The 12,837-nt window shown below is 43.3% G+C and overlaps 1 protein-coding gene across 1 annotated transcript; it reads left to right on the top strand.

Annotated features, from left to right (window-relative positions):
- The first annotated feature begins 1,069 nt into the window (after positions 1–1,069).
- LOC146058059 (hydroperoxide isomerase ALOXE3-like) lies at positions 1,070–11,182 on the top strand. The gene is made up of 14 exons (XM_083170022.1): positions 1,070–1,237; positions 2,243–2,447; positions 2,766–2,847; positions 3,373–3,495; positions 4,931–5,031; positions 5,237–5,409; positions 5,501–5,647; positions 7,825–8,028; positions 8,731–8,817; positions 8,963–9,132; positions 9,341–9,462; positions 9,650–9,750; positions 10,552–10,722; positions 10,903–11,182. Exons 1-14 carry the CDS (start codon positions 1,091–1,093, stop codon positions 11,080–11,082), a joined length of 2,013 nt encoding a protein of 670 aa, XP_083026148.1. The 5' UTR covers positions 1,070–1,090; the 3' UTR covers positions 11,083–11,182.
- The last annotated feature ends 1,655 nt before the right edge of the window (positions 11,183–12,837 follow it).

Below are 12,837 nucleotides of genomic sequence, written 5' to 3'. Positions count from 1 at the left end.
TTCCTGCAGAGGGCCATCAGAACATCAGTAAATATGGATCGTTCTTGGCTTTGCAGTGCATCAGCCAATCGCTACACCCACAGGCAGGGCTATATATTATTTATGTTGTACATTTTGCTCAGCTGTTTGTGGTTTCTATCTGGCTTACAAAACTGATGGTTACTAAATCTGAGCTTTCTCTGATATGAAACTATGGCATTTTGTTTCTGATGGTTCATTCAGACAGGATATTTTTTTGGCATTGCCATTTGTACATTTGCAGAATCGATGGAGGGTCATACACAAAACAAAATTGAACCCTTAGGGGGGTAATCAATGTCAGCCACTATTCCCAATGGGATATAGCGCCTGCCACCTATTCAATACTATTTCTGATAGCATTGAAGGGGGATTTTGGGAAAACAGATCCACCCTTTAGGTGGTATGCCTGGAAAATTTCCGGGTATACCACTAATATGAGCCCATCACAACACCCTTATCACCTCTACTCTGCCAGCCGCCATTCACTTTACAGCAGTGACGTAGGCGGCAGGCTCGAGGATGTTCGGTGGAACTTGGGAGTGATTAGGAGTTCAGGCACCTTAGTCCTCCTGAGCCACAGCGACCATCCTTGAGCCTACCGCCTGTGGTCACTGTTATGACTAGCGGATGGGGCAGGGGAGCTCAGCCTATGGTGTACATATGCCAGAGCGAAGGTGAGGGGGGGGGGGTGGGCTCTTATGATCTGTGGTGGGTTTTGCTGGGGCAGGACAAACCTGCCATGGTAGGTTTGTCCTGCCCCAGCAAAACCCACCACTCAAGGGGTTAAAGTTGGATCTGTTTTGTTGGAAACGGCCATGGATTGCTAAATTCACTGCTGTTACTCCACGTTTCATGGCTGCTTTCACCACTCAGAAGGCAGAAAGTTAAATTCAACCAATCGAGTATCTTTCAAGCTTTGTGGAAATGGCCTGGGATTCAGACTGTCAGTATGTTCCAATAGTTGGAATCCTGGATTCAATATCGCCCTTAGTAATTTATCCTATTTCTGACACCTTTCTGACTGGTCTCGTTCCTTCCAGCACTGCTCCGTCAGGCATTACCTGAAGACATGGGGACCTACAAGCTAAAGATTGCTACAGGGACTGACCTGAGTGCTGGGACCTGTGACCAAGTCTCCATTGTTCTTCTGGGGGTCCTGGGAGAAAGTGCTAAACATCACCTGGATCATAAGTGGAGTAACTTCAGACCTGGAGCTGTAAGTACTTATTAGTATGCTCATAATACCAGTAATATAAGCTGTTACATGATGTATGAGCTTTGTATCTGATCATTGGACTGTTCAGAGAAAAAAATATATTAATTTCACAAAAGTAGGGTGGGATGTAAGAACATCCGCAGCCCTCTACCGCCCCCCTTCGCCGGCCACCGCATTCTTAATGTTAATATTCTCTTACATATGCGGTCATTAACCCAAGGGACAGCTCTTATGATAAGAGCTGTCCCTTGCGATGCGGCGCCGTTGCTGTACTTCCGGGTATGTGACCCGGGAGTCCATCTGCGCATGTGCAGGGCATGCTGGGAGCGATTTCGTGACGGATCCCTCACACAGCGCTGCGGTAAGAAGCCCATAGGCTTCTGCAGGGAATTGCCAGCTTCGGCTGGTGGTTCCCTCCGCAGCGCTGCCACTGCGGAGGGGCCATACAGCATACAGAACTGCAGTAAAAACCCAGATAACGGGGTTTTTACCGCATTTCTGTGTTAGAGAATCTCCCCCATAGTCTTAAAATGTGAGTTCTCCTACACTTTCATTTCTCAAATGTACATGAGGGCTTGGCCCACTGCCTTGATGTGTTTTCTGTAAGGGCATTTCCTGGAGAGAGTGGTTGGCATGATGGGGGGGCCCACACCCCATACCCAATATGATTGCCAGTGTTCAACCACTGTCCAAATTGCCATTGTTCTAACCAGAGAACATTTGTTAGCACAGACACATTACTACAGGTGTATAGGCAATCTCGTTAGCCATGTGTGCTGATGCCCTTAGTGTAAGTACTTACCTGAACAAACAATTTATATATATTTTTCTTGGTTTTAGCTTTGAATAAATCACAACCCCATTGCTTCAAACATTGCAAAACTTATGAACAATAGAAGAAAATCAGTAAATTGATGCGTAATTCTGTCTGCAAATCCCCTGATCCATAGTGATGTTCTGTGGTTCCTCGGTGCATGTTTCTCAGAAATCGCTCTGCTTTTCCAGGTGACTGACTTTGAAGTTGACACAGTGAAAGATCTTGGAGAGCTCCTGCTGGTTCAGCTGTCAACAAAGACCTACAATAACTTTAATACAGTTGCTTGGTATTGCTGCTATGTCAATGTGACCTGCCCTAATGGTCGGCTCTACCAGTTCCCGTTTCATCAATGGATACCTACGGGAATGACTGTGGAAATACCAGAGGGCAAGGGTGAGATTCTATCCAGACTTGTATTGTGCTCCCTTGGGATCTCTTCCATGTGGGTGGTCACCATTGTGGGATAGGTAAAATTGCTTAAACCAATGTATGACCACAAAGAGCTTCAGCTTACTGTTTGTGTACAGTACTGTCTATTATACAGCTGGGATTGATCTAAAACTAGCTAGCACGCATGTAACACTACAGATGGGAAGGTTTCCATGTATGGGCACTTCCCTTACGGAGTCACAGTATTGATCTTGCATACAGAGGAATCACCATCCATAAACCAGGCTGACTATGGTACACTTGGGATCTGTTCTGTTTCAGGCATCATACTATCCAGCAATACTCACCCACTACTAAAGAAACAACGGACAGAGGAACTGGAGAAGGAGAGAGAAACTCACAAGTGAGTGGCCGATTTACAGCTTTATTGCTGTTTCTCTGTGATAAAATGCATTAATTCTATGATGGCGCCTCCCTAAAAGGGAATACTTTCCGGGAGTTGCGGCCATGATAGGCTTACATGTTTGCTATGTGTAGCTTTCATTAGCATGAACTCTACTGTTACTACCAATTTAGATATGTCTTCAGCCTATGCTGTCATGTGACTAGGTCTGAAATATCTCCGTTCCCGTCTCTGAGCCTTTGCAGATTGAGCCAGTTCTTTCAAGATTTCTTTTGGGTCGCTTATTCTACATTAAGCTGCCTCGTTAATTTAAACAGATCCCACTGGCTGTAAAACATTGGGGCAGATGTATTCAGCCTGGTGAAGAAAGTGGTCTGTGTGTTATCCCCTTCCACTTAATCTCTTCAAAAGGCTTAATACATCTGCCCCATTGAGAGAAACTGTTCTATAATCCCTACATCTAGGAATGGTCCATGTAGTAAAATCATGCATTTCTTTTATACTACAAACCTCTGTATCCTGCAGGTGGAAACGTTATGCAGAAGGTGCCCCTCACTGCATTGCTGTAGACAAGGTTGAGGAACTGCCCAGTAATGACCAGTACTCCTTCCTAAAACTGAGCAGCTTCCAGCATTCCAAGTCAGCCGTGTATGTATCTAGTCTGAGTAGGAAGTTCTGTATATCCATAATGTATATTTCTTTACATGACTGGCCAAATAGTCCTTTGTTTTTACAACCCCTTTAACCTGTTAGTATTATATTTGTTTTATTTGCTTAGTGATTGCCTGGCTATAGTTTTGTCAGGAATATAATGGTTTAATGTGTACGGGGCTTTGGAACCTATGCCCAAGTGCCTTTCCAGGAACAATCTCGGGTTGTGGCAATATTTGTTGGGTGCCAGCATCAGCAAGTGCTTACACACTTGCTGTGAGTGATGGAGGGGGAGCAGCAACATGGCTGTCATTTACAAGGACCTACATTATCTGTACATGTTCAGGGAAGGGATGGGCAATGTACCGGAGCATCCATTGTTAATCTGTACACACACGGGGCGGGATGTTGTAACATCCGCAGCCCCCCTTCGCCGGACATCGCATTTTTAATAACGGCATATGCTATAACATATGCCGTTATTCATGCAAGGGACAGCTCTTGCGGTAAGAGCTGTCCCTTGCGATGCGGTGCCGGCACTGGACTTCCGGGTCTGTGACCCGGGAGTCCATCTGCGCATGCGCAGACCCCGGAGCCGGCCGCAGGGCACGCTGGGAGGGATCCGTGACGGATCCCTCAAACAGCGCTGCGGTAAGAAGCCCATAGGCTTCTGCAGGGATTCGCCAGCTTTAGCTGGCGATTCCCTCCGCAGCGCTGACACTGCGGAGGCGCCATATAGCATATAGAAATGCGGTAGAAACCCCGAAAACGGGGTTTTTACCGCATTTCTGCTATATAGCATCCCGCCCTAGGCGATATAATGACACCATTTTGCTAAGTAGGTCCCTTCTGAGAAATCTTTTACTATATTGCTTAGTGCAGGGGTGGCCAAACTGGTCCGAGATCTAACAATGATCCACTCTTTCCAGGTTACCTAGCTGTAGTCATTACTAACTGTCACAATTTAAAACATGCTGCATTCATTCCTACTATAGATCCGCAGGCTGCCTGGAAAACATGCACCGTTGGTAGATCTTGAGGACCAGTTTGGCCACCCCTGGGTTAGTGTGTATGGGGCTTTAGATCACAATTTGCAAATCCCACTTTTTTTTTTTTTTTGTAGTTGTGGAAATTTAAATGGTTTGTCCCCAAATCAGTGTATGTATTTGTAGGGCTATGGGACATATTAATTATATTTTATGTTAGTAAATCTCTGTAGTTTATTTGGGTATGGTATAGGGTTCCCGACTGCCTGGACTCAGACAGCCTGGTGAGCCCAACCTATTCTATTCTCCCTCTATGGGGGTCGTGGACTCCAGAAGGGAAAATAGTGGGTGGCCGTCGGGCACCGTCGGCGTTTTGACAGTCGGGATCCCGACTGTCGGGACCACGTCCGGTACCCGTTTATTTGAATCCTCAATTTCTTTCGTAGGGGACTTGCAATGATGCTGGAAGGCTTCACAAGTGCAAAATCATGGACTGATCTAGATGAGATCAAACGAGTCTTCTGTCTGAGAGGGTTTGATAACTCAGGTACTTTTTGGCAGTTTCCTTGTAAGGTGAATATCTTGGATAAGGGAGTAACAGAAGCTTGTCTTGTTTGTCACCTCTTTAGTCATAGGACACACTCAGCTTATATGGTGAAGTGCTCTTGTAGAAGCAAGATCAGAGCTATCCCAGTAGTCCCTCTGTCTGCAATAAATGATATCAAATGTTCCTCCATGTCTTTTATCCCCAGATGTGGTAGCTGAGATGTGGAAGGAGGATACCTTTTTTGGTAGCCAATACCTGAATGGCATAAACCCTATACTCATCAGGAAATGCTCCCACATTCCTGAGAACTTCCCAGTTACTTGCAACATGGTGGCTGCATCTCTGGGGACCACCACCACTCTTGAGACAGAACTAAAGGTGAGGGGTCTATTTATTCCTATGAAACAAGGCAGCCCAAAAGCATGGCTACTGACCCAGATGCACTGCAATAAACATGTTTGTCTTGCAGAAAGGTAATATCTACTTGGCAGATTACAAGCTGCTGCATGGGGTCCCTGCCAATAACTCTGTAAATGGAAAGCAACAATATATCGCTGCCCCTGTGTGTCTACTGTGGAGAACTCCTGAAGACCAACTTATCCCAATAGCCATCCAGGCAAGTCTTCTAATGTCTGCTTTCATTTATATTTGAGGAAACATCGTAGTTGTAGGATTATGGTTAATGTGGTGTATAGAAACATGTATTTCAGGTGTCCATATACAACAGACCCATTTACACCATTCCAGTCATGGTCAACTTTAAGATTTTTAAACTGGAACCATGTTTTATCCTTCTGAGGTCACAACAATTTCTAATAAGAGCTTATTAGTATGCCACAGCAATATGATGACATGGAAGGGTAATAATCAGATAAAGGTTATGTTCATATGTAAACATTAACGAATGTGTTATTTTACTCCTGGACCCAAATTTTCTATAGAATCTGGACTAGGCAGGGATGCTGCCTTTTGCCTGTGTTTGCACTATGCATAGAACCTTTGGTGGCAATTTTATCTATTTTTATTTTTTTATGTGGACTATCAATTAGTGTAACGGTTACCCTTGCATAGCTTGCCTCACTCACAATGCTTCAGACACTATTTTACATTCCCTCTATCCTAACATGGATGGTGACCTAAAAGCGCCTTGAGTCCTCTTGTAGAAAGTCCGCTATATAAATTAAACTTCCTAAAAGTCCCAAAAAATAAAAAATTCTGGGAATGACCATTTTTACACGATTGACTTACTGTCTAGACACTGTAGCTCTATTAACTGGATACAAAACCTACTCTGCCACCACAGGACTTCAAGGTCTTTAAGTGAAAATATGAATGTGTGAAAATACTTTGATTGTAGCTATGGACCCAGATCTGTGTGGGTTCCACAAGGGATGACTACTTTGCTAGAGCAGAGTATTTTAATCCATAACTTCTTACAAGGTTGTTACAGATAATGCTATACATGTGGACAAACTGTCTATACTGCATTAGTTTCAATAAAAACTAAGCCTGGGAAATTGAAGTAAAATAGGAGATATTGCCATGGAACGAGACCCATCAGTATCGTACATTACACAACCGGTTGCAGGACTCTCATTCAGATTATACAGTTGTCTGTAGCTCCCACGTATCCTCACTGCTTCTAGTGCCCCAGTCACTGGGTATTTTGTTGCTGGAGGTTAATGGATCAGTCAATCATAAATAACTGTCAGTATATAGAGATGGTGGGTGGTCCAGATGGACACAAGTCCTCACAGAGGTGATTCTCCTATATGCTTCCATTTTCATTCTTCCTAAAAAAAGGTTTGGTTAATTGTTACTGGGCAGAATTGTTTGGCCTTTATTACCAGTTATTTATAAAGCTCACATTCTGCAGTGCTTTGCAGAGTATATTTGGCCACTTACATCAGTCCCTGTTCCAGTGGAGTTTACATGTGGTAGGGAATCTAGCTTATAAACACTAGTTACATTTTGCTCAGGGCTAACTAACCATCCTACCTCTAGAGGAAACCCATGCAAAAGATAAAAAAAAAAAAACAACCTCTGTTAGGGCCATGGTGGGAATCCAATCCATGATCTCTGTGCTGTGTGGCAGTAATGCTAACATTACACTTGCTGCATACATCCTTCGTGGAACTGGTACAGTATTGTTAGTAGTTTTTTTTTTTTTTTTTTTTTTTTCTCCCCCTTTTAAAAACCCATAGTCGGTTCTTCTCTCAGGCATGTAGACAAGTCACACACAGGACCCAGCATTTCTGCGGTTTGTTATCCAAAATCTGCGCTCACCTAGGTCCATAAAATAGTTCTTCTATAAAGTAGATGCAATATCCTATTTTAGTAATTACTTCAACCTTTTGATGGATAGTGGATGGCATATGTCTTACTATTGTATAGGCAGTACTATTTTTCTGGAAAAATAGGTCCAGGAACTTCAGGTCTGGGGGTGGATCAATGAAACAAATAATAAAATAATAAAAAAAATATATATATATATGAGAGAGATCTATATATTTTATTTAGAAACAATGGCACTCACAGGTGACTTTAAATATGACATCAGTAACTAAAAATGTACTTTCCATAAGAAGTTTTATTTTAATTAGAGGTTCAGGAACTGAGTTCCTGCTGGTTCTTCCTGAAAAATAGCACTCTGTGTAGGTGAAACTTGAACACATTCTGTAGGGATATAGATAAATTTTATGCATTAAAGCTTAATTATGAAATAGGCTCATGTGCAGATTTGCTGCCCACTTCTAAACCTCTAATACCATATAATCATCCTGTCTCTTACAGTTGTCTCAAACCCCAGGAGAGCACTCTCCAATCTTCCTGCCCAGTGACTCTGAATGTGACTGGTTATTGGCCAAGATCTGGGTGCGCAATTCTGACTACCAGGTGCATCAAGTGGCCACTCACCTTCTCCGTACACATCTGTTTGCTGAGGTCTTCAACATTGCAACCACCAGACAACTTCCAATGGGCCACCCAGTGTACAAGGTGAGATCTGGCTTCCCAATATTGATATGGAGTGGCAGTCTCCTCATTGGCATATCTGTGGAGCCCCTGTTGTCCTGTTAATGTGGAGGCTTAGGAAGTGTCACCAGTGGTGGTTTATAAGGATATATGTGCAGGCTCTAAGCAGGCCTCCTTAGGTCTGGCAGTGCTGTATATTCTAAATCAGGCATGTCCAACCTGCAGCCCTCCAGCTGTTGTGAAATTACACATCCCAGCATGCCTTGTCACAGTATTAGCATTACCTAATAGCAAAACTGTGGCAAGGCATGCTGTGATGTGTAGTTTCACAACAGCTGGAGGGCTGCAGGTTGGACATAGAGGGGGTAAGAATAATTTTATGGCTGAAGGGAATATGTAAACCCTGTGCACTGCACACCTTGCACCCATTCGATAGGTCAGTGTGAGTCAACTAAAATAGTACTGTCACATTATCTTCTGTTGTAGGCAGTGAACCATTGTACTGCATTAACTTTCAGACTAAATACCTGTACTAGTCATTGGTTTGATATTTTGCATTAATGTTCATAACATAGTCTGGTTTTACGTAAGGATGACGCGACTGCTAATGCTAGAGCAAGAATTAATTTAAAAAAGTATTCTGGTGTGTTCTGTATTTCAAATATATTTGTTACTCCATAAAGGTCTATATCGGATGGGATCCTAATGGCAATCTTTCTCTTTCAGCTAATAATTCCACATCTTCGTTATACCCTTGAGATCAATATCATTGCCAGATCTACTCTCATTGGTCATGATGGGGTCTTTGATAAGGTGAAATCCTTTCTTGTACAATGGTAACAGAAAAGCTAACATTTTATATGCAAGTTAAACCCTAAATCACACACCTGGCCTAAATATATCAGCTGCAGTATTGCACCGGAACAAACATCCACCCTCTTGTAATTATTTTTTCCAGATAATAGTAACTGGGAAAGGAGGGATTCCAGTACTGCTGAAAAAAGCAATGGAAGAGGTCACTTACAGCAGCCTCTGTCTCCCTGATGACATCCAGGCAAGAGGAGTGGAGGCCATTCCCAATTACCTCTACAGGGAGGATGGGATGAAGATCTGGTTGGCTGTGGAGAGGTAGGTCTAAACCTTCTAGCTGACCACCCAGAGGGAGATAAATAGTGGAACATGTGGTCGATGATTTGTCACAACCTGGTCAGTGAATAGGATGTAGAAACCCTTAATGTTGCCAACATATCTGGTCAGCTAAAATTCCACACCCTGTAATCCCTTATGTACATCACCCATACTTTATTCACTCATTGTAACTCTTTATCCATTTCAGCTTTGTATCCAATATTGTTAATTACTATTATGAGAGTGATGTGGTGGTCAGTACAGACCCAGAACTTCAGGCCTGGGTGGCTGAGATCTACAAAGAGGGATTCTTGGAGTATAAATCTACAGGTTAGTGACTTGTTCGGTGATTTTGGATCATAATGTCCACACTAAACCAACCTGATCTTTGAAATGATGGTAATCCTGGTATTATCAAGTCATACAGCACCAAATGTGATGGTCCAGATCTTACCTTGAATGTTCCAGCAGTGTATAGGAAAGGTCTAGATGACTAATGGCTTATTCCATTTGCTAGGAATTCCCTCCTCCTTGACGACCAAGGCCTGTTTGATTAAGTACCTGACCATGGTGATCTTCACTTGTTCTGCTCAGCATGCAGCTGTCAACAATGGTCAGGTGAGTGACTGAATATCACCAGTTTGCAGTATACTCCCATGTGGTGCATTTCATACTCTGTCCTTGATTTGGATAATTGTAGACCATATTGACAAATTTGAGATCAACCATTGGAGACATTGACCTACAGGGTTGCTGACCCTAAACTGTGCTGTGCAACATTTCTCTACATTAGGCATCCATATTATAAATATACTGTGTGCATTCAACACTCTAAACTGTAACATACATGTCACAAGCCTAATTGTATATTCTATAAACCACTTGTGTATTTTTCATAGGACAATGTGCACTAGATAATGTGCTAAGCCTATATACCAGGCATTCCCAACCACGATCCTCAAGGCACACCAACCGTGCAGGTTTTGTAGATATCCAGACTTGAGCCCAGGTGACTTAATTAGTATCTGAGGGATTCTGATTAAACCATCTGTGCTGAAGCCTGGATATCACTAAAACCTGCACGGTTGGTGTGCCTTGAGGACTGTGGTTGGGAATGCCTGCTATATACAGTAGTTCCAGAAACACAATGCACTACAGTAGTTTCCCATACTCTGCCAATACATTCCAGGTTTAAAGGCAATTGCTTTTTAAATCCAGATGGATAATCAAACAGACTGAGGTAGTAATGAAGTCCCCTTTGCATAACCATTGAGATCATCATAAAAACCTGAACAATTGTTAACCAACCCAATTTTGTTCGGGAAATGCTGCACTACACAGTAGCGTGGCCTGTAATGTATTATGATGTGTTGTCTATCCTTTTCTGGTCTAAAGCATTCCTGTCTGGTTTCATTGCAGTCTGACTTCTATACTTTAATGCCTAATGGTCCCACATCGATGAGAAGCCCCCCTCCCTCAGTAAAAGGGGTCAGCACAACCCAAAGTATCCTGGCTGCATTGCCTGAAGTAAACACTACCAGTTTGGGCATATCCACTGTGTGGCTGCTCAGTAAAGAGCCAATGGACCGGGTGAGTACTGGGACCAGTATGAATACTGTAATATGCTCAGAAGAGGAAGTACTAAATCAGCTGATCTAACCAGTGCAATCCCACCATCTATGTATGTGCATATCACTGTTATTTGGTGAAGGGACTTATTCATTGAAATAACTTTGAGGCTTTTATTTAACATTCTCTGTTCCCCTGTAGAGACGTCTGGGGGATTACCCCAATGTGCGCTTTACGGAGGCGGTTCCACAGACCTTCATAAAGAATTTCCAGGAGAAGCTGGCTGAGATCTCCCGCTCCATTAAAGAGAGGAACAAGAACATGCGTTTGCCATATCCCTACTTGGACCCGAGTGTGATTGAGAACAGCGTATCTGTGTAATCGGACTAGTGGCTGATCTACTGACTAAACCGGACCGGATTTGCACTGGCCATCTGTGTTGGCAGAGGACTGGACAGTTGTAGTGGTTTTCAAGCTGTTGTCAAATTATGATTAAATATTTCAGTACAACTTGTGAATTAAATTTCTTACATAGTATGTACAGTACCTCTGATGGGAAAAGTGTCTTAGAGTGACATTCCGCCCCAAAATCTGGACACCGTCACTATATAATGATTAGGGTGAGTGCTGGGGCCATTGGATTTGGCTTAGTCGAGCGGTGGTGAAAAGCTTTGGATCTGGATTTTTTTAGGAAAATGGTCAAACGCCCACAATATTTTATTTTTTGCCCCTAGAGTAATATTCACCTCCAATAACATTAATTTCCAGACAATTTTAACCACTTTGCACCTCACTATTTATAGGGCAAAAGGTTGCACCGAGGTAGCTGGATAACTATGCTAAGCCACACAAGTGTGCGGCACAAACACGTGGCACTGCAAAGGCAGACAGGATTGCTGTCTGAAAAACTAGGCCCCGATCATTGAGATCCATGCAGGCTTCAGTGAAATGTAAAAAATAAATCTTTCTTCATGGTGAAGAAGGCCTCGGGAGGTTTTTGGACCTGAGACGCCTGAACAGGTTCGTACATGTAAGGCCGTTCAAGATGGAGTCTATAAGATCTATACTTACAAACCTAAAAAAAGGGGCTTGCATGACATCCATAGATTTAAAGGATGCCTATCTGCATTTCCCAATTTTTCCAGGTCACCAAGGTTCCTTCGTTGTTTTTTTTTTTTTTTTGTGGCAGGAAAAGATTACCAATTTGTGGCTCTACGAGGACTTTCTTCAAGATCCTTATCATAGTAATAGCAAAATTAAGACAGGAGGGAATTGCTAATCTGGATGACCTCCTAGTAGTAGCGGACACCGAGGAACAGGTCAAAAGGCATACCGACAGAGTAATAGATTGTCTCAAACATCACGGGTCGCTGGTCAACATTGGCAAAAGTCATCTGACTCCCACAAGACTGATAGTATCTGGGGTGCATGATGGATTCTCAGAAAATGAGCTTGAGTTGAACCAGCGAGAGCAATGTCCCGGAAGACAGTGGTGTCCTCAGACAACTGCATGAAGATGCTGGGACTGATGGCAGCCGTGTTAGACACGGCTCCCTGGGCCAGGCTTCATACCAGGAAACTACAAAGGTGCTTTCTTGAACAATGGAACGGGGATTCCAGGGACTTGTCCCAGAAAATAATGCTGTCAAAATTGGCAAAAAGAGACTTGGTGTGGTGGCAAAACAGAAAAAGACTGGTGGAAGGGAAGTCTTTTTTGCCAGGCGAGCAGATAACAATAACCACGCAGCTCAGGTTGGGGAGCAGTATGTGGCTCTCGAACCACCCAAGGCACGTCAGAAGGGTGGAGCAAAAAACACTCAAAAATAAGGGAAATGGCGGCAGTGGTGTTGGCATGCCAACATTTCCAGGAAATACTGTGCAGAAAAGAGGTAGTGATACAATCGGACAATCGTTCGGTCATGTCTATGTAAATCGTCAAGGAGGAACAAAAAGCCAGACTCTGATGGAAGAGGCAACAAAGCTGTTCAAATTGGCCAAACAGTGCATCACAAGCATCAGAGCAGTGTTCTTGGCCAGGAAAAACAATCAATGGGCAGATGGACTCAGCCGAGGAGCTTGCATTCCAACCAAATGGGGGCTCAACAAACAGGTATTTATGGAGCTGCTGCAAAGATG

This window comes from Crinia signifera, chromosome 2, assembly GCF_055691185.1.
Source record: "Crinia signifera chromosome 2, ASM5569118v1, whole genome shotgun sequence".
NCBI lineage: Eukaryota > Metazoa > Chordata > Amphibia > Anura > Myobatrachidae > Crinia > Crinia signifera.
The sequence above is the reverse complement of the archived record's forward strand: the minus strand, read 5'-3'. Positions and strand labels throughout refer to the sequence as shown.

What these genes read in the sequence shown, in the direction of transcription:
- LOC146058059 (XM_083170022.1), top strand. Translation starts at nt 1,091, where the DNA reads ATGGGGACCTACAAGCTAAAGATTGCTACAGGGACTGACCTGAGTGCT. An exon ending in CAGCATTCCAAGTCAGCCGT is followed by an intron (nt 3,496 to 4,930) that starts GTATGTATCTAG and finishes TTTCTTTCGTAG; the next exon opens with GGGACTTGCAATGATGCTGG. An exon ending in GAGAGGGTTTGATAACTCAG is followed by an intron (nt 5,032 to 5,236) that starts GTACTTTTTGGC and finishes TTTTATCCCCAG; the next exon opens with ATGTGGTAGCTGAGATGTGG.